The sequence below is a fragment of the Pomacea canaliculata genome, linkage group LG7 (assembly GCF_003073045.1).
Source record: "Pomacea canaliculata isolate SZHN2017 linkage group LG7, ASM307304v1, whole genome shotgun sequence".
Taxonomy (NCBI): Eukaryota; Metazoa; Mollusca; class Gastropoda; order Architaenioglossa; family Ampullariidae; genus Pomacea; species Pomacea canaliculata.
In genome coordinates this window covers 19,766,223-19,789,788 of record NC_037596.1, presented here as the reverse complement: position 1 = coordinate 19,789,788, position 23,566 = coordinate 19,766,223, and the positions used below count along the sequence as shown (strand labels likewise).

At 40.2% G+C, this 23,566-nt stretch overlaps 2 protein-coding genes across 9 annotated transcripts in view; one reads left to right on the top strand and one right to left on the bottom strand.

Moving 5' to 3' along the window:
* LOC112568391 (SID1 transmembrane family member 1-like) overlaps positions 1 to 3,670 on the bottom strand; it is a 43,389-nt gene extending 39,719 nt beyond the window's left edge. For 3 of the 6 annotated variants that reach the window (XR_003100079.1, XR_003100080.1, XR_003100081.1), the window contains exons 1-2: positions 3,136 to 3,670; positions 2,206 to 2,327 (exon numbers count right to left, since the gene is read on the bottom strand). Coding sequence is in view for 3 of the 6 variants with exons in the window: in XM_025245685.1 (XP_025101470.1) it covers positions 2,206 to 2,327; positions 3,136 to 3,363 (350 nt within the window). In the remaining 3 variants the exon portion in view is untranslated. The remainder of the gene's footprint in view (positions 1 to 2,205; positions 2,328 to 3,135) is intronic. The other 3 variants (XM_025245685.1, XM_025245686.1, XM_025245687.1) reach the window with 2 other exon arrangements.
* Positions 3,671 to 3,749: 79 nt separating this feature from the next.
* LOC112568392 (retinoic acid receptor RXR-alpha-B-like) lies at positions 3,750 to 23,404 on the top strand. Of its 3 annotated transcripts, none has more exons than XM_025245688.1 (8): positions 3,750 to 3,858; positions 5,493 to 5,789; positions 8,839 to 9,076; positions 16,586 to 16,777; positions 17,185 to 17,277; positions 17,990 to 18,074; positions 18,753 to 18,940; positions 21,781 to 23,404. In XM_025245688.1, exons 2-8 carry the CDS (start codon positions 5,535 to 5,537, stop codon positions 22,014 to 22,016), a joined length of 1,287 nt encoding a protein of 428 aa, XP_025101473.1. In that variant the 5' UTR covers positions 3,750 to 3,858; positions 5,493 to 5,534; the 3' UTR covers positions 22,017 to 23,404. The 3 variants fall into 3 exon arrangements, with proteins under 3 accessions (XP_025101473.1, XP_025101474.1, XP_025101475.1); XM_025245689.1 differs by lacking the exon at positions 3,750 to 3,858 and adding an exon at positions 3,897 to 4,069; XM_025245690.1 differs by lacking the exon at positions 3,750 to 3,858 and adding an exon at positions 5,098 to 5,270.
* Positions 23,405 to 23,566: the final 162 nt, after the last annotated feature.

The following is a 23,566-nucleotide window of genomic DNA, read 5'->3' as shown; positions in this document are numbered from 1 at the left end:
ACACAGCTTTCACATGGTTGAATGGCAAAAGACCATCAATGCTATTTGCAGTCCCTGTGGTGCGGAGAAAGCAAAGCAACCACATAAATGAGTTGTTACTTCTGCTTGTTTTATCCTCTTTCCGACAGGATAACGAAGCAAAAGAAGTCAAGAATAGTCTACCCCAACATTCCATTTGCATTGAGAACAGTTCCAAGTGGTCAGAACCTCCAGCAGAATATTCTTTTAAATCAGCTGATGAGGATGAGGGTGAACCTTCTCCTGATCATTCAGCATGCAGTGATCCAGATTTTCCCTGTGGTGCATCATCAACCCCAAACATAATAACATAGGAAGAACTAAATGACCTGGTTTATAATTTGGAATTATCTAAGAACAATGCAGAATTGCTAGGTTCAAGACTCCAACAATGGAATCTTCTAGAAGAAAGTGCTATCAGCAGTTGAAGCCTTTCTTCAGAAAGGAAGGTAATCTGGCATTCTGTTCCGATATTGAGGGCCTCATGAATGCCTTAAAAATCACTCATGACCCATAAGAATGGAGAACATTTGCACAATGGAAACTGACTTCCATCTTTTCCAGTAGCGCATGCTGTCCATCTAAAAGAGACTATGATAACTTAAAGCAGTTGCTAAATTCCATTGAGTATAACAAGTACAACTGGCACCTCTGTGGTGATTTGAAGAAAGTTGCCTTTTTAAAGGGACTGCAGCGGGCATTTGCAAAATACATGAGTTTCTTATGCCAAGCAAAGGAACTGCACTGTGGTGGAAGGAATGTACTTGTAGACAAAATGTAGCAGTTCGAGAGAAGAATATCCAGCACACAGCTCTGGTCGAGGCTTACAAAATCATGCTACCAGTCTTCACATCAAATTTGCTTTGGTGAAGAACTTCATGAAAGCCAAGGTCTAGACTTCGCCAGCTTTCCGATATCTGCATGAAAAATCTCCTTGACTCAGCAAGGCAAAGATTAAAGAGGGAGTTTTTGTGGGTCCTCAGATTTGCAAGCTCTTCAAAGATGACTGGTTCAATAACTTTCTTACAGGGTGATGCAAAACAAGCATTGAATGCTTTTTTGCATCAGACACTTAGCTGCAGTATGTCTCTAAAGATCTGCTTCCTTCATTCCCACCTGGATTTCCTTTCTGACAACTGTGGTATGGTTAGTGATGAAAATGACAAATGTTTTCATAAGATATTGCAACAATGGAAGAAATATAGCAGGGAAAATTGCCCACTACCATGCTGGCTGACTACTGCTGGACACTCCCCAGATGCTCCTGAACAGCTGTACAAGAGACAGGCAAAGAAATCTCAGACATAGTCTGACTTTATATTTACAGATAGTAGCCATAGGTCAATTACAATTAATATGCATTTTGCATTGTACACAATAATTATTGCAGATTACAAAATACCTAGAGCCTATTTTGCATTTTGATTTTCATATTCGGGTTGAGCACATAAAAACTGATATGAAATGACTAATTTTATTTCAGTAACATGACTTTTGTAAAAATTTGTTGACCGTTGTAATTCATTTGAATTGTTTTTGTAACTCTGTTGTCAGTTGTGGGTTGTGCATGCAAGTAAAAGGAATTACCTGTGCTGGAGTGTACGCAGAGGGTGAAAGCTGCGTGTAAATGAGCTAACATTAGAAAGAACCACTCTTTCCCCTCAGGCTGATTAGGCTATGCTCCACTCCAGTTGTTAGAAATGTCACACTTTTAACTGGCTTTTATTGCCATTTCAAACACGAAAATACCTTTTCTTCTTCCAAGTTCATTTTATGCATTTTTTCTTGGATTTTCCTCACATTTATTAACATCCTAACAACATGGGACCTGATTAGTTTCCCAAAAATGTTTATTGATAACAAGCTTACAAAAAATGCATTTATAAATGCTTAGTGGAGTTACTGATTATAAAAATATGTCATTCTTTAACCTTTCTTGGATAAGTTAAAAGCTCAAGAGAGTTTACTTTTTAAAATATATTAACTCATTACTGATGTCCAGTCAAGATTTACAATAAAGGTATAGACAGCCATATACTCCTACCAAAGTTTCATATGACCACATAGATAAGACTTTATTTGTGCCAGAGGGCAATTCATAGTAAAGGTACTTTGGAAACTTGCATTCTTTTTGCAATAACATATAATGTAAGTAACATACATGAACACATCATATAATATACTTACACATAATCAATATACACAGGGACCTGCCAAGAAAGAATACCCTCTTGCTGACGTACTACAAAAGTAATAGGGAAGTTGCCGTCAGCTTCTTTGCTGGATGCAGAAATACGTACTGCTGTTGTCTGGAAAGAAAAGAAATTTCTTCTGTATTATACAAATAGAAAAACGCACAGAAAGCAGATGACTTAGACACAATTCTTTACTTGATTTGCAGCAGTTAAAAAAAGGAAGGTTGGAGGAAATGCATTACTCATGTGGAATAACACCAGGAGCATTACCTATTATGCATAATTTTTACTGACACAAAGAAACCTAACTATCCATATCATCTGGTTCATACAGGAAGTTTAATAACTCCATACCCAACCCAGCTCTGTTAAATCTGCTCAGCCACTCTCCTATATACAATGGGACTGTACTGATAGCTATAGCTGAAGGCCAGCTGTATCACACATTTGTACAATGGGACTGAACTGATTATATAACTCTGGGCCAGCTGAGTCACACATTTGTACAATGGAATATAACTTTGGGTCAGCTGAGTAGCACCTTAATTGTACAGTGGGATTGTACTGATATAGAACTCGCAGCTGAGTAACACATTAGTAAAAGAAAGCCACAGCAACAATTAACAACTTTCATTTCATCCTACAGATTCACACACACAGAGAAACAGACAGAGCATAATTACACAAAAGCGCTTCATGTAGTGGGTGTAGGTGTATATATTAGAGAGAGAGAGTGTGTGTGTGTGGGGGGGGAAGATGACAGTCTATAAGTGTAAATCTTAGTTAACTATGAAAAATAGTTTGTAGGAAAATCAAAATAATTAAATCAGTTTTTTTCCTTAATATTTTGTAACACTGTGCATACATAAAATGTTATATTTTTAACAAGCGAAAACAAAAACAATGACGACATTTGACTAACCTTGTTAGTTTCGCTGTAGCTATAGACAAATAAATACTGTTGCTCCAGACTCACGTTTTTTATATAAAGGGTGCTATTAAATTGGGCATCAATTATCTCCGTCTTAAACTGCAACTGCGCACTGCTGTCTTTGTTGTTGACAGGATCGTGTTGTGGTTGCGAGCGTCCGAATAATTGTAAGTTGAATGTGATTAACGTAATCACAGCTATCTTGAATAGAACATCCATTCCTTTACATAAATGAAAACTGCAAATTTCACAACTTAAAAACAAAGACCAAACCTGATACAACTCTCGCTATAACATCTAAAATATGACCGTCACATGATAGTTACATGTCAAGTTTCGGTTCCGCATCTCAAATACAACGATCTGGGAATATTATTTTTCAGCAGTATGGTAGGCAGAAAGTAACTATTTATATCTTTACTACTGCTTTGCCATTTGTCGTTTCGGGTGTCTTTAGAGAGAGAAAAAAAATGACCAGATGATTTGTGGCTTTACTGTTTTTGTTAAATGACGAACTGTACTAGGTCGGTGTCAGATCCCAAGTCAATCGATTCTCAAATCTCCTGACTTGAGGTTTGGACTCGATTCCCAAATCTCCAGACCTGAAGGTTGGACTCGATTCCCAAATCTCCTAACGAGGTTAGACAGGTGACTTCGGTTCAAAAATGGCTGCATGATTGAGCATACATAGTTTGCGTGTTTTGGTGGATCCCGGTAGGTGTTTATCATGCTAGTCCTTTTTCATACACAACAGTCCTTTGATGACGGATGAGATCTTCTTCAGTGTAGAATTTTCGCATCACAGGTCCCTTGTGCCAGACTCAATTCAAAGCCTTTTAAAGTCTGTGAAGTTGTGACAGGTCCTGCTGATGCTGAAGAGGCTTCTTTATCCGACAGTTAAAGATCTGCTCAACTGTGCTCCTATGTAGGTAGAAGCGTGCTTGTTCTGCTAGCAGTTCCTCAGCAGTGGTGTCAATGAAGTTCTGTATTACTTTTGGCATGACTTTGCTCGAGTGACTGATAAGGCTTATGGTTCTATAATTCTGGCTTTGTTTTCCCTTTTATTTATGTGTGTGTGTGGTAAGTGTATGACTAGTCACTTTGTTTATTCTTCTGATCATTCTTTGCATTCTTCGCCTCTTTGGCACAGAACAGTGAGGACCTTTCTCTTCCACCATGCTTGAGTAGCTCAGCTGGGATGTTATTAATGCCTGATGACTTTCCTCCCTTCAGATTGCACTCTGCTCTTTTGACTTCTTCCCATAAGACTGGTAGGTTTGCAGGTCAATTTTGGCTGTTTTAAAAGATGTTAGCATCTGTCTCCATCAGGAAGTTCTACAGGTATTTGCAACATTTGATCTATTGATCTACAGCAGGGCTTTCTGTGAGACAGTGGCCATTGCTGTCTTTGACGATCGAGGCCATCTGTTGATCTGTCTTGGTGGGGTATCCTCAGTAGTTGGTAGGCCTTTATGCTGTCACCTTGTGCCATTTCTTTTTCTATTGTCCAGCATTAGCTTTCAGTTCTGCTTAGCTCTCTTCATCCCCTTCATTTTGTTGCATTTGGAAGCTAATTTGGGTTAGCTTTTCCTGTCCTTAAAGGGCCTCTTTTGGTCACAGAGAACTAGGATGCTGTTAGTGATCCAGGGTTGTTTCTTCTTTTTATGCCCTAGCATTTCCTCGGCTGTTGATAGCATCTCTGGGATGTTTCCAACAAGCGTGTCTACATCAGAGTCCACAAAATTTGGTGTGGTGAACTTCCTCCAGCTATGGCCTTGAAGACTTCTACAGCATTCTCCCAAATTAAAGCAAATTCAGGGAATATTTGAGTGGCACTTCACTTTTCAATTCAGTCTGGTTAAAACAAGGTCACGGTTGCTGCCTGCGTCAGCACCTGGATATATTCTCTGCTTGTCCTTGTTGATGCTGGTTTGGGAGCATTTAGGCAGCAGGATAAAATCAGTTTGGTTATGGACCAATCCATATATACGTGCAATATAGTAGCACGTAAACATCATCCCCTCCACAAAGCACATGGTGTTGGTGTCAGCTGATATTTTGAGGTGGTGATATCCATATTGGGTATTGTATGTGGACTCAATCATCATAGAGGGAAAGTGCTTTAGGTACATTTTATATTTCTATGTAAGGATATGACTTTCACATTGAATATATGTGTGTGTTTTTGCACATGCATGCATGTCTATACACATTTGTGCATCAATCTGTGCACATACAAGCATACATCTATTTGTCTTGATGTGTACATAAATGTATGCAGGAAACAGTTTGTGTCCAGGGATCGTTTATTGGGGACACTGACATCAGTGTGTGCTGAATACTTGCAGGAGACAGTTTGTGTCCAGGGATCGTTTACTGGAGACACAGACATGGATGGAGCCAACTTTTCTCAAGACTCCACTGACTCAGATGCAATGGAAACAACCTTTCCACAGTCCATAATAGAGACAGCCACAAGTAGTCAGAGTAATCTGGACAACAGCAACAATATTGTCATCATAATGCACGATTCCACTGGGGAAACCAGTACAGCTAATAGTGCTAGCATTACGAGTGGCAGGACCAGTGGTCAGCTGCTGACTGGACAGACAGCACATGTTGGGGTACTGGTTGCCCATGATCAGGTAAGATTACTGTTGGAGGTCAGTGAAAGTAAATGACAATGACAATTCTTTATTAACGAGAGGTAAAATAAGAAAGAAAATGCTTTTTTCCATTTAGCCTTTATGGGGATAAAATTAACTAAGTAAATGAAGTAATTAAGTATTATGAGAATAATTTGTAGTAAACTTAAAAGAAGGTGGATATCAGGGCTTCTGCTTACGCAAAAAATTGCGTACAGTACACATTAAAAGTTCTGAGAACCCTTCAATTTTCGTCAATGGGGTCCCCTTCAAATTTGGGCAAAGAACAGGGACCCCTTAAAAATCTGAAGAAGGGGTCCCTGGGACCCCAAAGAATTTAGCCTTAGCAGAAGCCCTGGTGGATATGTACAAAGTGGTGGTTAAGAAAATATATATATATTCAAAGTTTCTTGGAGGTGGGAGGTATCTATAGAGGCCTCATATAATTGTCTTAAAAGTATTTAGATAGATGGCGTCAAAAGCAGTTCAGGGAGTTCAATTGCTTAAGATGGAGAGGTAGGCTGTTCCATAACATGCTCCCAGAGTATTTCAAACTTGATTTAAAAAGGTCTAATCTAGGAATGGGAATATTCAGTTTTGGAGAGGTTCTAGTGGTATTGGAGGAAAATAGTAGAGAGAGTCTTGGTGATAGTTTACCCGTCAGTATTTTGTACATGAAAATGCATTTATTAAATTTAAGTGGAAGGACGTCCAGAGAGGTGAAGTCATTTGGGTTTTTATTTTCGGGTTTAGGAGAACAGCTTTGATTTCTCACCTCTGAATACTTGCTAGAGGTTTCCTGGAAGCTCTACTAGCATAGTCCCAGAGGGTGGATTCGTAGTCAATGATTGTCTGAATATGGGTAGTATAGAAGAGTTTTCTTGAGTGTCTAGGAAATGTTTAATTCTTGACAGCTGTTAGACTTTCTTGGAAAGGCTTTTTTGCTTGTGGCTGAGATGTGTTGGGACCATGATAAGTTATCGTCGATGGTAACACCCATGAGTTTGTGGAACTGTACTTCCATTATTGATTGAGTGCCAGATACTCAGAAATGGGGTGGTTAAGTTTTGTCTTTTCTGTCAGGCTGTTAGAAGCATGTTAAGAAAGTTCTCTGGGGGATTGTCACATGTGGTTTGAGATAGTCCAAGCCTGAAGCTCATCGGCGCCATGCTGTAGGAGGGAAGCAAGTGGCTCAGTCTGCTAGTGGTATGCGTGTATTGTGGTGTCATCTGCAAACATTTACAAGATTGGGATATGTGGAGAGTAAGATCGTTTATTTATATGGAGAAAAGAAGAGGTCCTAATACTGACCCTTGAGAAACACCAAATTTAACTTCAAGAGGATCAGACAGTTGGTTGTTTACACCGACTCTCTGAGTTCGATTACCGAGAAAGGAGGTAAGGAGTTTGGCGCTGCCGGTACTTAGTTTATATAATTTTAGTTTTCTGATAAGCAGATTACGATCTATAACATCAAAGACTTTGGCAAAGTTAACAAATAGGGCAGCAGAAATATGATTGTCATTAATATTATTTAGCCATTGTTCCACTATACATGTAAGTGCAGTGTGTCAAGGAAATTTGAGTGTGGTACATGTTTTAATTACTTGTCCTGAACTCCAGAGTATCTGCCAGAAGTTTTTTCAACAGCTTTGTTTTTCTTGTTTAAGTCCATACCATTGGTAGCTATTTTTCTATTTTTTAGAAGGATAGGGTTCTGTCATAAGATTTAAAGCTTTTTATGTTCTGATAGTTTTTTTTTTTGTTTGTTTGTTTGGGGTTTCAATTTGTTACACTTTACTCATTATTCTTGCTTCTTGTGTTGGCTTTTGTTAATTAAGATTTTGCGGTTCTGTCACTTGTGGGAGTTGCCCTTAAACCTTTTACATTAAGATTACTTTTGTCACCATGATATAGCCTTAGTTGCTGGCACAGCATAAAACACAACCAACCAGCTACAACAAAGAAGTATCTATTCAGGAAATTTAAAAAGTATAGATCATGCAAAAATATAATGATTTTAAGTACAAAACATTTCAAATTAAAATAGCAGAGTTAGAGAACCTTAACACAAAGGACAGTCATCGACAATAGACATTTGGAACTGCCAACACTAAGTAACTTTTCTTTGATATTGAGACGTGAGCCAGAAGAGCAGAGATTCGGGAGAAAGTGGAAGGTTTAGTTAGAGAACTTTAACACAAGTGATCAGTCAGGGAAATGGACTGTTGGAACTGCCAGTTGCCATTGTGAAAATTCCAAGGACCACATGACAAGAATTTGGGCTACCTGTGAGAGGTAGAAATTTATCACCAAAGTTGGCATAAGTTACCGTTCTTAAAATAGAATAGAAGTGTGTTCACCTGTCCTCCATATCACCAGAGTTGAATGAATTATGATACATTAGGGTGGTGGTTGTTTGGCAGATGTACATGGGATAGGTTATCCTGGCACATACCATTGTGCGCTGTATAACAGTGTAGTCAGGTGAACATGCAGTTCTCAAAGAAACCGCATAACATCCATGGACAGGTACAGTGCTTGGTATCCATGTTGCCAGATATAATAATATGTTGAATTTGTTTAGCACTTTTTCTCCCACCATTATAAGCAGGCTCAAAGCGCATACTAAAAAGAAAAAGAAAAAAAAGGTGATTGGTCATTGCTGCCTGGCGTGGATGGCTGACCTAAAGGGTATTTGTCAATAGACTGTCAGATGGGGCACTATGACGAGTCACTAGCATACTGTGGCTTTCAGCTTCATCTACTTGCTGAGATTTTCTACTTTACTCATCATAAGTGTGGACTTGAGCTATGGAGAAACTGAGATCTAGGAAAAGCTTGCTGTACAAGAGAACCAATGACAAAAGCATAACAAATATACAGACACAACAACTACAGTATGCTTTTATTGTAAATTAGCAAATATACAGATGCAACAACTACAGCATGCTTGTACTGTAAGAATAACATTAGTTCCCCTTTCAGTTCATCCATGTACTGTGTGTATCCATTTACTGTAACAATGACATTTGTGAACTGTCTCCAGCAACAAGCATCGGAGGGAGCATTGAAGGCATGTCATGTGTGTGGTGATCACGCCTCTGGATATCACTACTCTGTCTTCTCCTGTGAGGGCTGCAAGGGGTTCTTTAAACGTACAGTACAGAAGAACCTTATCTACTCCTGTAAGGATATGGGCAACTGTGTCATCAACAAATTCACACGCAACTCATGTCAGCACTGCCGCTTCAACAAGTGCTTGGTCATGGGCATGAAAAAAGAAGGTGGGATATGGCAATTGCATGGTGTGAAATGTAATTATGAAGTATCATGCAATCAGAATAGACAAAGTACTGTGTAATGAACATGAAATAAACTATGCTTGTGATGATGCTAGTACCAGCTACACTCATACATTTAGTCACAAGAGATCATGTCATGTGATGATGATGATGATGATGTAGTTTTGTAGCGCGCTAGTATCCGCATCACAAAGATGTGCTCAATGCGCGGTGATCCCAGCAGCCACCAAACTGCAGGTCAAATGAGTGAGTCTTAAGAGTTTTCTTGAAAGATCCAATACTATCAGACTCCTTGGTCGAGAGGGGAAGCGAGTTCCACAAAAGCGGGGCTACATTGGAGAAGGATCTGAAACCCGCAGTCTTCTTATTAGCATTCCCTGACTGAACACTCGGTCGTTCAAGTCTGAAGTGTGCTGCTGAACGAAGGTTCCGCTGGGGTTGGTAACAGCGAATGAGTTCTTACAGATAGACAGGCGCAAGGTCGTGAAGACAGCCATAGGTTAAGGTTAACAATTTATGCTCAATTCGCTTCTCCACAGGAAGCCAATGTAGGTCACGAAGTACAGGAGTAATGTGGTCAGTTGTTTTCTTTCCTGCAACTATCCTCGCAGCCGTATTTTGCACTCGCTGTAGCCTCGACAACTCACTCTTTGAAATCCCCCAGAGGCAGCTGTTGGCGAAGTCTAATGTAGAACCGATGAGGGACACAGCAACTGCATTTGCAGTCTTCTTATTAAGACTGGGTCGGAGTCGTCCAAGAGTGCGGATATGGAAATAACATGCCTTGACTACAGAACTGACATGATCAGACATAGTTAGAAGATTGTCAACATAGAGTCCAAGGTTCCGTACGGAGCTGGAGAGGGGGATTCTAGCTTGACCCACTTGGATGGAGTCTAGAGAGACTTTACTAAGGCTAAGCTTGGAACCACATAGCATCGCCTCTGTCTTCTCATCATTAAGCTTGAGTTTATTCCTCAGCATCCATGACTTGACTCTAAGCAACAATCTTCTACAGCACAAACTGCCTCACGCACCGACTCACTGTCAGTACTAAATGAAAAATAGAGTTCAGTGTCATCTGCAAACATCTTACGGTTCACATTATGCTTCTCAATGAGAGGACCAAGCTGAGATGTGTAAATAGAAAATAGAACCGGGCCCAAAACAGAGCCTGCGGGACACCGCACAGCAATGGAACTGTCACTGAAGAAGCTTGATTGACCATCACCCTTTGTGTGCGATCACTGAGGTAGGAATGGAACCACTGCAAGGCGGAACCACCAATGCCCACCTCCATCTGGAGACGAGTCAGAAGAGTGGTGTGATCAATGACATCGAAGGCCGCACTCAGATCAAGGAGGACCACAAGAGTCACTTTCCCTGCATCCGCACTGCACAGAAGATCGTTCATAAGACGCAGAAGGGCTATCTCACAGCTGTGCTTGGGTCTGTACGCCGACTGGAATTTATCCAATAAGCTGTAGCGGTCCAGGTGGAATGTCAACTGCTGAGCAACGACACGCTCCACAAGTTTCGAAACAAAAGGCAAATTCGACACAGGTCTATAGTTTTTACACAAGCTAGGGTCCAAGTTGTGCTTCTTTAAGATAGGCTTGATCACAGCTGTTTTAAATTGTCTGGGTACAGAGGCAGAGAAAAGGCTAGCATTGACTATGCGAACTATTACAGGAAGTAGAATGTCAAGGTGCTGGAGAAGAACACTAGTGGGGATAGGATCATCCACAGACGTGGTTGGGCGACAACGCCGAACTAATTTCAAAAGTTCATCTTCTGTCACTGGTTGAAAGTTAGAGAGGGGCGTGCCACAAAACAAGTCACTGGTTTGCTCCACAGTATCAACCGAGTCACTGAAGCTGTCCATGATGGTCTTGATCTTGTCTTCAAAGTAAGCACTTAATGTACTGGCAGCGGTCTGGTCATCCATCTCTGGAAGAACAGGCTGAGTCACATCTTTACCCAGGAGACCATTCACAACTGCGAACATCTTGCGGGAATCAGAAACTGCAGAGCTTAGAATATTCATAACATACCGCGACCTAGCTTTGACAATGATGGCTGAACACTGGCTCCTTGTATGGCGATAAATCTGACGATCCACCTCCAGTCTACTCTTGCGCCATTTGCGCTCTGCCTGACGCCTGACCTTCTTGGCTCGGCGTACCTCTGGAGTAAACCACGCGGTATCAGGACGCTCAGTAATGCACCTCTTTTTCACAGGCGCAAACTTGTCAAGAAGAGCAGTCAGGGTGCTGTTGTACAGAGCCACAAGCTCATCCACATTGTCAGGAGGGGAGACCAGGAGAGCAGAACGCTGAAGTGCAGTACGAAAAGAATCAGAGTCCATGCCCCGCACATTTCTAGTGTACACACACTTTCTCGGTAAGCCAGGCCTTGACATGCTGGTAGTAAACAACACAAGAAAATGATCCGAAAGTTGCAAGTCTTCCACAACAATAGACCTAACAGTGTGATGGCCGGGTCTCGCAATAACCCAGTCCAAGGTGTGACCCTTACAGTGGGTAGGGGAGTTGACATGTTGAACAAGATCAAGGGAATCCAACAGCTGACAAAGTCTCTCCGTATCAGGGTCAGATGGCACATCAAAATGAAGATTCACATCTCCAAGAATTAACAAGTATTTGTTGGCAGCAGCTAGGTTGGAGACCAGGGGAATAAACTCTTCACAGAACGCTGAATTAGTCACTTTGTTGTTTCTAGAGTAAGGAGGGCGATATAGAAGCAAGACATGAAACGTCAGTGAACTACGAGTGAGGGCAAAACTGAGTGACTCAAAAGTCTTGAACGTTTCTGACTCCAAAGGCCTCAGAAGCACGGATTTCTTGTATACAGCAGCAATCCCACCACCACATCTATCTCCAGACCTGGGATTGTGAATGAACGAAATATCCCACGGGAGTGATTTGCCTAATAACAAGTTCATCTCCAGCCTCCCTAAGCCACGTCTCAGTGAGCAACAGCAAATCCAGTGACTTGTCAATAATCATATCGTGAATGTCCACAGCCTTCCTGACGACCGACTGGGCGTTGAGAAGGCCACATAACAGTTGAGTCTGAACTATCTGACTCTCAGACGAACTTGTAATATCTAGCGTTTCTGATGTAAGGGGGTCAACACTAGACCCATCTTCATTCACAATAGACGTACAGTGAGGGGACAGGTCTGTAAACTGGAAAGGGAATGCCGGAGTAGGGGCGGAGGAACAGCAGGAACACTGGTGTCACAAGAAATTAATGAGATGTCAATAGGCACAGGGTTGTCATCATTCACCAACACAGTGGTGAAGGGGCCATCAAGGACAGATGCACTGGAGCATGAAGAATTACAGGGACAGAGCCGTAGTCCCAAAGACAAACTTTCCACAGAGGCAGCAAGTCCTGGAGGCTCACTGGTGCCAGAGCTTGGTGCTAACACTTGCACTAAGTCTGAACGGGAATGAGCAAGTCTACAATGCACGCACTTTCCTCCCACCACGTACTCCACGCACAGTTTTCTTATTAATTAGACCAAGTTTTCTGCAATACGACAGCAATTTAATATCCAATACACCAGACACATTTTTGGCAAGGACTTTTAAGACAGAAGCAGAGTAGTGTAATTGACTCATGAAAGGTGGCTAAAAAGGAACACAAGTGTGAGAGAGACAAAAACTGCTGCTACTAAGCGCATTGAACACCACTGACCCACCACTAACTGACGATGTTTCAAACATAACAAACAGTTTGGTACTCAATGTGAGCACACAAACATGCGGCAATCCTGTTAATCACAAACCCCAGAACTAAAGAACTAAAGTCATGTGAGACTAGCCATAAATTATATAGATAATACTGGTCAGGCACAAGACTATGATATCCATTGGCTATTTGTTTGCAGTCAGGCATGTTGCTGAGGTGATAGTTAACCAGGTGAAGATGTCATGGTGTGCCAATATGCCCCGTAATCTCTTTGATGTAACAATCCAAGTCTGATAAGACACAGTTGTGTCACTGGAAGGATGGCCGAATAGACACCATTTTAGAGTGCGATAGGGGATAGCTTAGAGGTGTGTAAGGGGACAGCTTAGAAGATTGGGGTGGAAAGTTGAAGCCAGAAACTAAGGCTATATCTAGGCCCTGTAAACAGATGCAACATGCAAAGAACAGTATGCCTGAGGTGAGAGCTGAACCCGGGATGGCCAACCCTCACTGTATTGGTGACAGGCACTAACCGTTGCACCACTGGGTGGCCCACATAGAGGAGTCAGGAAGGTGATAGGAAGTGAACGGAATAGATTGTGAGGAGCAGTTAAGAAAGGGCAAGAAAAAGATGTTGTACTTGATTTAATTTTACTACTCGCAAAAAGAAACATATATTCTTGCATATTTAAAAAAGCCATCCCTCAGCTAGAACCTTTTATTTGAATATTGAAACACAAATATACTGCAGGGCTTCTGCTTACGCAAAAAATCGCCTACAGAGCGCATTAAAAGTTTGGAGGACCCCTTCAATTTTTGTCAGTGGGGTCCCGGGGGACCCTTTCAAATTTGGGCAAAGAACAGATACAAAGTTGGGTAAGTGTAGTGTCTGACATCATAGCCCAATCTATTGTTGTAGTCTGCTACAAGGTGAGTGTTATTTCCCTTGCACTGAATTTTTTTCCTTTCTGGCAAGAGTTCCATTAACCTATTTCCAAGATGTTGATAGCATAGCTAAAATCATGGTCTCAGAAACGGAAAGTGAGCACCCCAAGTACAGTGAGCATAAGCTCATCACAGATGCTTGCACAGACTTCATGGCACAGAAATCTCGCCGTTTCTGACTAGACATTACAGTGCTTTGTGTGCCTGAAAGGCAGTTGAACAAAGTATGTTGATTTGTTGATTTTTTTTTTCACATTGTGAAGGGACCCCTTAGAGTTAGCCTGGGACCCCTTAGAAATCTGAAGATGGGGTCCCTGGGACCCCAAAGAATTTAGCCTTAGCAGAAGCCCTGAATACTATTGAAAAATTTAATGCATGTTTAGAAATAAACAAAGAAAAGTTTGCTAAACACTGGCTACCATATAAACAACTTTTCAACTAGACATAAATACTGATTTATATGTATATAAAAATGACTTTATGATTACTTAAAGTTATTTATGTCTGGATATTAGGTACATTATTATTGATGTGCTGTTAGCCTATGGCACAAGGAATCCAAGGCACCTGCTATGATGTCTGTGCTTGATTTGTGTGAGATATGAAAAGATCACATGCTGGTTTAAACATATGTTGTTGTGTAAGATTTTACATTGTTTTTGGATGGCTTGCTTGGCAGATGTACTCTTAAATGACTGTTACCTTATGTGAATATGTTTGTTTTAAATTGGAAAACATTGTATTTTATGTGTTATGTATCTGTGAAACAATAAATGTTAATTAAAAAAAAAAGAAAAGATAGGAAAAAGTTAACAATTTTTTTTAAAGGGGATAGTGATTAGTGAAAGAAGTGTGTCTGGCCTTTCTACACAATAAAAGGTTAACCAAAACCTTTTGCATAGTAAAGGGTAAGCCTAGCCCTTCTGTAAAAGCAAGCTACCTGCCACCTTTCTAGCCCTACTTTATTGAGCACAAGACTCTATATACATGTTCATGTGCTCACACAATTTTCCTCCACATCACTATGCTGCACTTGGAATACGTCACTAAACTTAGAGATAAAAACTAATGAAATTTGCTGACTGTAGTTCCTTTGCTCAAAAATTGATTTCACCGCTCAAAGATAACTAACAACATACAATCTTATATTAAGAAAAACATTTTTAAGGCACACCTACATTATACACCCATGTGTATAGATATAACAGTTCATCTATAATTGAACAGCTGGCTTGAAGAGGGTTGCTATTACTTCTGCAGACAGGCATAGCATAACATGCCTGAACTGGATAAAATATTACCAAAGCTTTTACTAGTCTTCTTATAAAGAGACCTTGGTGTAGAAAACATATTTTCTACTTTTAGCAAAGTTTGGTTAGAGTTTAGACCACCAACCGTGCACTGGTCAAGTTACCACCACTCCGGCTAATGACCTGACAGGATGGTCAAGGCGGGACCCATAAATCTGACCAGTGACACAGGACATGCTACACCAGTGGTTCTCAAAGTTTTTCGGACCGCGGACCACTTTACTTAAGTAAGAGCTACGGCGGACCACCAAGGCCTAAGTAAAAAATTATGGCGGACCACCAAGGCCTAAAAATCACTCTGTACTATGTATTTCAAATTTAAATTGCAGCATTTGTTTCATTACAATTCAAAACTAAATGTCCTTTTGTAAAAGTAATATAGTAATAAGTTGACATAAAACTACTTATACCTCGTTATTTGTAATTAAAATGTTAATGCGAGGTATGCATCACTTTAAACATCACTTTGATGTCAGCCGCGGACCACCTGACTTATGCCCGCGGACCACTAGTGGTCCGCGGACCACACTTTGAGAACCACTGCGCTACACGCTGGCCTAAACACAAGGCAGCATGGTAGAATAGTTTTAGTATCTTCGAACTTCCCTGAATCAGTCCAAGATCAAAGGGTGACCCGGAACACCCCACATGTAGGAAGAGGCGACTCAGCGTCAAGACTACCTATGAGAGAAATATCACTTTCTTAATCTGCGTGATAAAGGAGACATAAGGAAGTTGTTTGCTGGACTCAGTGTATCTATAATGTATTGGAAGTTTATAGCAGCTCAAGGTTAGACTTATAGAATTGATGTTGTAAGAAATGAACTGTGAATATTGGATTACGAACTTGGAACTGTGAACATTTATGATGTAAGTACATCGAGGAGAGATAAGTTTTAAAATGACGTTTGGACCAAGATGTAAACTACTACTGTGTGTATATATATGCCCTGTTTTATTGCATCTTCCCGTTAAATTACACTCTTTTGTTTCATATATATATATTGATCTATTTTACTGATTTGGTGAATGGACCTATAGTGAATGTTGTAATTAGGTGTGGTCGAATGCTTGTCAAAAGAGTTACCCATTGCGCAACAGAGCACTTAACTGTTACAACTGGACAGCCTGCTGAACCTTTACAACTGGACAGCTCACACACAACCTTTACACTTGCTATATCTGCACTTGTCATATGTAGCTAGTGAATTCTTATGTCACATGGATTTTAGATTCTGCATTCCTACTCTTCTGTATAGCATGTAATACATATCGCCTTAATAGCTGTCTGAGGACTGTGGCTTCACCTAACCAATACTGGAGTGCCCCATAGGCCAGGCACATGTCAGGGAGACAACTTACAGTGGTTAAAGAGCAATTGTAATCCTTTATCTCCTATGATCATGTCATCTAGTAAGTCTTGAAAAAAGAATTTACAATAAAAAATGTGTATATCTCTCAAAGTATATTTCATGTTCTTTTGGATTTTGTTTGTATGTTGGTTTTTTTTGTGTAGCTGTTAGGGAAGATCGTTCACCAGGAGGTAAACATCGCCACAAACGTCAAAGACTAGATGAAGTTGCATCTGTGACAGCCGGCACCATTCCCACAATGCTAGAGACGCCACTGGAAGTTCCTGAGTTTCATGACCCACTGGTAGATCGTCTAGTGGCAGCCAGACCAGACCGCATCCCCAAGGCTGAGCATGGTAAGAGGACATGATGAAAAGGCTGGCAGTCTTGTATTTTTGTTTGTTGTTTTTTTATCTTGTGTAAAAGATGAGCATCCTGTGGCAATATTATGACCAGTTTCTCTCCCTTAATCATATGGGATGATTAGAGGTGCAGTACGATTACTTTTTATAGACACATAGCTATGGAGCTTGTAGCTAGGGTGGGGTATCAAGGTCTTGAGATAGCATTAAGGCTTTGAAAGTGCCATGTGTGAACTGCTGATATAAGCTAAATTTCATTTTTCATTAGTTTTATGTGAAAATAAATTAGTGATTTTGTGACTTTTAGAAACTTAGGACATTTAGAACCGTCCTAAGTTTGCATGTATAGTTCAAGAAATCTCTCAAGTTATGTAAAGTACATTCTGCTCATACACACACAGGACTTACTGGTTGCATTCTCTCTGCTACTGAGCTGATGCAGTATGGGTATGTGGAACTTAAGTACATTGTGCAGTGGGCCAAGAATGTACCAGGTTTGTCACCCATTTTTCTCCATCTTAAATATTTGTACTGTTGAGTGTCATCATTATCTCTGCTGTTAAAAAATTACAAATGGCTGCAGAAAAAATGAGATGGAGTGAAATAAACTTCAGGGATTGATTGTGGCCCAACTGAAGGGAGCTGCCCAAAACTGAGTCTGCTGATGAGGTGTTGTTGCGGCCCTATGCTCCTCAAGGAGTAACAAGGAGTAAATTAAACAAACAGAGAACCTTATTTTTGTGAAATGATCTTTCCTTTTAGGCTGCAATAAATTTAAAAAGTGGTATATATTTTGTATTGCTTTGCCCTAAAAAAGAAGTAAATTTTTAATCAGTTTCAAATTTTACTGTTTGTGAAAAATTTGGTTGTTTTTAAGACTAGCTCATGTAAATGTTGATATTTGTAAGGTCAGTGTTCAGTATTCTTGTATTAAGGATCTGTGGTCCTAACCTGTTGTGATGTTATATCCTGTTCGATAGTTAAAAGTATGACTACAAAGCCAAAGTTCTAAGATCAGACCTAGTAGGGATAGTAGACACAATGATACAGCAGGAATAAGTGTAGCTATTAGCACACTGTAACTCTAGGGTTAGTCTTCTGACATGATACAACAGGAATAAGTGTAGCTATTTGCACACTAACTGTAGGGATATGTCTGTATTTCAATATGATGTAACTGTTTGCTTTGTTTCTGGGCAACACTAGGATTTCAAGATCTGTGTTTGGTGGACCAGATGGCACTGCTAAAGTCATCCTTCATGGAATTGAACGTGTTCCGTGTGGCATACAGGTTGCTTGGATTCTATTTTATTGAATTTTTGTTTATTTACTTTTTTTTGTCTTTTTTGGCAGAATGTCCTTAAACATGAAACCTAGGGCTCTTTGTAACATGATAATGCCAGTCTTGTTTATGACAACAAGAGGTTGCTTAAAGACACAAAAATTTGCCAACATTTTGCTCACCTTGATTTTCCCAGAAATACCCCAAACCGTGCATGTACAGCTCTGCATGCACTTCAGAGACCCAGCACACTTTCCCTCATTATTAATCTCAGTCAGCATATTATAAACTTTATGTGAAAGTCTTTTGGGGGTCAAAACTTGTCAGATGTAGCTAGTCTGGTATGTATGAGGCTTCGGAATGCACATACAGGGGACATCTACCTATGTCACTGTAGGCCACATCGATTGAGTAATTTTTTTCAGTGTAAATGTACCTTTTCCCCTGGGAGATTATTTTTTGAGCCCCATATTTTTGATTTGTATAAGTGCAGTTGCTTTATCTGGCTATCAGAAAACTTAAGTACAAGATCTGGTGTGTTAGGATTTTTCAGTTTTAAAATTTGGAACAATCCCTACTTTTGCTTTGCTTGATTTTTCACTACTAGGTTATTTATAGGAGTTTACCAGAACTTTCACTGTGTTATCATTGTATGTCTATTTAAATATACCTTTGTTCTTGTATTAGGTCCATGGGGCTCGACAACATGATCAAGTTTGCAGAGCAGGTTGTTATGTCCCTGGAAGAGACCCAGACTATGGGATGGGGCAAGGAACTTGTCAACGCGACTGTGGATTTTGCTGTGCGACTGAGTGAGCTTAGTCTAGACTTGACAGAGTTCTGCATCCTGAACGCTATCATCTTGACATACCCAGGTGTGTTTCAAGTAATTTGAATAATCTGCATACACTGCTGAGTATGCTGTCCTTGTCAAAAAGAGATAAGCTCACAGGTTACCTTTAGTTGTTCATATACCAGATATCACTTAACAGAGTATTGTAAAATCTGTCATTTGTGAGTGAGATTTATAGAATGCCAATGGAGGATGTGACATACATTCTTTACAGATTTTGGTTCTGGTACAGAGTATTTCAGATTTAACCATTGTACACTGCTTTTACCTAGTTGAGTATAAGTAAGCAGGGCTTCTGCTAAGGCTAAATTCTTTGGGGTCCCAGGGACTCCTTCTTCAGATTTTTAAGGGGTCCCTGTTCTTTGCCCAAATTTGAAGGGGACCCCATTGACGAAAATTGAAGGGGTTCTCCGAACTTTTAATGCGTACTGTACGCAATTTTTTGCGTAAGCAGAAGCCCTGAGTAAGGATAGTGATTTTCAGCACACAAGAAATGTAAGACATAAATCAGGCCATACAAATATGGCTTGTAGAGTGTTTTGAGATCCAAAATATTATTATCATTAGCTTACCTGTAGCCTGCTTAGTTCCAAGGGGGAGTAACCTATTGTTACATCGTTGCTGTCTTGATAAATGTGGTAGTCCACAAGTAAGATTGTTCCAGCTGAGACAGAACATGAGAAGAAACAGAAGTTAGCAAGACAGATGAATCGTATAAATGTATTACACTCAAAAGTTTTGCAAATTCTTCTTATTTCTTCATCCTAATGTATCAATTATCACCTATGTCACAAAAGGCAAATTAATCAAAGGCATAGAATAGTGTGTAGTTTATCATCACACTTTGTACCTGTGCTTTCCAGATTTGACACAACTGTCACAGCATTCTAAAGATTTGACTATATTGTCACAGCTGGTGCCAACATTAAGTGTTGTGAAGTGTCACTGTGCTAATTCCTTAAGTAACATCCTCATTAAGTATTTTCCTACCAGTAGTTCCACAAACATTTGATATAATCATGAAACATCAATAGAACAAGAGCTTATCAAGGGAAAAGTCTATGAAGTCTATGAAATGTCTATTCCAAAAGTCTTCTGCTCAGAGTGCTTTCCATAAATCATATATAGACTAGATCATAACCATCACCCATATTCGCATAAAACAGATGCTTACAAAAACCATCATTAAGGCCAAACAGCACAACAAGTGGCTGCAGCAGCACCCACGTTTCAACCGAAACGACCCATACTACCTGCTTACAAGAGCTGAGCAGGTCATTATTTTCAGGCTGAGGACAGGCCACAACCGTCTCAATCACCATCTTTACACCAAGCTCCGGATCGGCCAGACAGACCAGTGCCCGTGCCAGACAGGCAGTCAGACAACAGCACATCTACTGCAAGAATGTCCCATGCACGAAGAACTCAGGCACCGCATTTGGACTGATGAGACGCCAGTATTGAGGAAGCTACACGGCAGCCTGGAGGACCTGCGGCGCACAGCATCATTTGTGCAGGAGGCAGGCGTGTCCATTTGAGTGAACGACGAAGAAGAAGAAGATGCTTACACCTACTACAGAAGCTACTCATGCACAAAGTAAATACAGACATGTGTCTTGCATGCACAGGGTCACAGTGAAGTCGTTCTGAAAAGATGTGTCTTAAGTTTGGGCTTTAAGATGGTAAGAGAATCCGAGTGACGAAGGGTGATGTGTAGTCCATTCCAAGTTGTTGGGGCTTGGTAGGAGAAAGACCTCTGTCCATACGTCTTTGTCTTAGCCAGTGGGACTCACAGAAGCTTTGTGTCAGAAGATTAGCAAAGCGGATGTTGTAATGGACTGCCACGTGTGGGGTCCTGCGCGCAAGGATTAATTAGCACTCGCATGCACCCGTCCAGCATGCGTCCACACGCTCACTCCAAAACACTCCTCAAAATACAGATTTCAACATGAATAACGAATATAATGAAAGAAAAGATGTACATATATATACACATAACTAGATAAAAGATTGGCTACAAGTATATCTTAAAACATCTCTCTGGTGTTTCTTCTTGATAGTTTCTCACGATAATAACTCCACTGCTCACTATTCACAAGTTACAGTTCAGTCCTATGTAGACTTCAACGAGAGTTCACAAATTCCTGCTTATCCAAATTCACACATCACAGTTCAGTCCCCCACGTGGACTTTAACGTCTTCTATGATCTCTAAGACGGACTCTCAGCGGCCGCTCACCAGCTCGCTACTTGGAGAAGTGACGTTCTCTGCCCCTCGCCAGACTTGGTTCCTTCTTCCGGTGGGCGTAACTTCCTCCCGTTGGCCTTGGAGGTGTAGCAAGGGTCTGGACGCAGGTGTAAGGGGCGTTGCTCGCCTCAGGCGGTCCCCGACCTTCAGCTGGACAAAGAGAGGTCGGGCTGTTACCCGGTTGTCTCCCTCTGGCCATGGTTGACTCGCGGCCGCTTACGTCAGGTGTTGTCGTTAGCTTCGACTGGCCACTGGTAATGAATGGGCGGCCAGACATTTGGCGCGCCAGTCGGGCCGATATGCCGCCAGCTTGACCAGTTCACTGCTTTAATGACTGTAACAACCTTACCCCCACCCGACTAGCACACTAAATCCACTAACTACACAAAATGCCACAAATGTAGAAACATATTTTCTACAGATGTATAGATAGGAGTGATTTTGGATAGATGAATAAAACTCTTTAATTGTATGATATCAGTAGAGTCAGGCCTGTCTGAGAACATGCTCCATACCTATATATATATATGAGTTTTTGATGGATGCAAGCCTTTACTTAGATAAAAACCTTTACATCAAGGTTATAGTGTAGTCACTGTGCCTTATGATTGGCAGATGCCGCTGGGATTCAAGACAAGATGCAAGTTATGAGCCTGCAGGTGCGTGTCTTGGACTCCCTGCGCCGTTACATGGCCTACCGCTTTCCAGGAGACAACCGTCGTTTTGGCAAGGTGCTACTTCGTTTGCCAGCTCTTCGTACTGTCAGTGCCAAGGCAGCGGAGCGCTTTTTATCTCTGACTCTTGATGGGTCTGTGCAGCTTAATGAACTGGTTCTGGAAATGATTAACTAAGCTAGAGACTGATCCAGGGGTTAGTTAAGCTAGAGATCACTAGAAAAAGCACAAATCAAGATGATTGACTCCATACTAAAAAATAAATTCTTTTTTGTAGAGTGGTGGGCCCCATTAGTTTTCATCAAGTGGCACGTTGTTTTGGGTCCTTCATTTTACACCATGAAGTAAGAGTTGCAGTAAGACACACTATTCATACAGGTTAAAAAATGCGTTATAAATGTTGTGAACATTTATGTTTTGTTGTGAACATTTATGTTTTCAACAAGGATGTCTGATTTCCAGATGTGAACATGAGAAACTATTTGCAATCACTTTAAGACAAATGGTTACGGAGTTGCAGAATTATTTAAGTTGGAATTGACAAGAGGTGAAACTGAGAAGTAGGAAAAGAATAGTCTTTCTTTGTCAATTAAAAAAAAGTGGGTAGTGTTAAAAAAAGTCAGGACAACTAAAACTGTGAGTTGCACATTACAGTAAAGTTTGCATTCTTTAGATAGGTAAAATCCATCACTTTCTAATGGTGGTATCCACAACATATTTTACATATTTACTTTTAACGTAAGTCAGTCTCATTAAAATGTAAAAATTGATCTGAAAGGTAGGTCACCAAGCAAAAATATCGATGATCTAAAGTATTTTACAAGGTTTTTTAAACAATATGAAGGTAAGAAAAGCTCAGAAGATGTTTTCTATGTTTAGAATACATAATAACATAAAAAAATGTAATTTTTGTCAAAAACACTACCGTGCCCACCCCTTTAAGCAGAATGCGCAATGTAAAAGTGAGAGTGACGTGCAATAGATTGGAAGAAAGTATCGTCTGCTGTGAGTGAGATAGGAGTATGAGAGCATTATCTGCATCAGTTGCATGTCTTCTTTCTTGTAATTGATGTTTTTCATTAAAGAACAATTCTATCTGTGCCTGTAAAATTTATTAAAGAAGTGGATTGGTATGGGTAAAGGAAACAGTTTATATTTGAAAGAAGTTTAGTCAACATAACCCATTTAGCAGGATGAGTGCAAACTTGAGGCATTGCACAAGAACAGAAATATTGGTCAACAAGGTGTTTTGGTTAGGATGCAATGAGACACGTTTTCATAATGTATCAAGATATTGCTAATCACATACAGCTGACCTCTTTTCAACAGATGGATGGATGGACTTATTTTGACAATATGCTTTGTGGTCCTTTTTGTAACTTCTTGAAAATCATAAATGCTGACATTCTTCTGTATTGAATTTCAAACATATAGCTCTAAATATTAAAACGAAAATTTTAATTATATCAATTTAAGTTGCTCTCCTAGAAATAATTATAAGGATCAGTCTATGTTGATGGACTATGATCTCAGAATATACTGATTAAAAAAATATCAGTTCAAAAGGGTGTGAGAAAAACCACAAAAAATAGTCTTACCATTTGTGTGTGTGTGTTTTTGGTTGTTTTTTTTTTTACCTTTTTGGCAAATATAGTATTTGTATGACAATATCATTATTCCTTTGTTTTTACCATGTGCAGCATAAAACTTTTCATTCAACTCTTTCA

Excerpts from the sequence above, each read along its gene's own strand:
- LOC112568392 (XM_025245688.1), top strand. The coding sequence starts at position 5,535 with ATGGATGGAGCCAACTTTTCTCAAGACTCCACTGACTCAGATGCAATG. Across the intron at positions 5,790-8,838 it reads TACTGGTTGCCCATGATCAG|CAACAAGCATCGGAGGGAGC; the intron begins GTAAGATTACTG and ends AACTGTCTCCAG. Across the intron at positions 9,077-16,585 it reads CATGGGCATGAAAAAAGAAG|CTGTTAGGGAAGATCGTTCA; the intron begins GTGGGATATGGC and ends TTTTTTGTGTAG.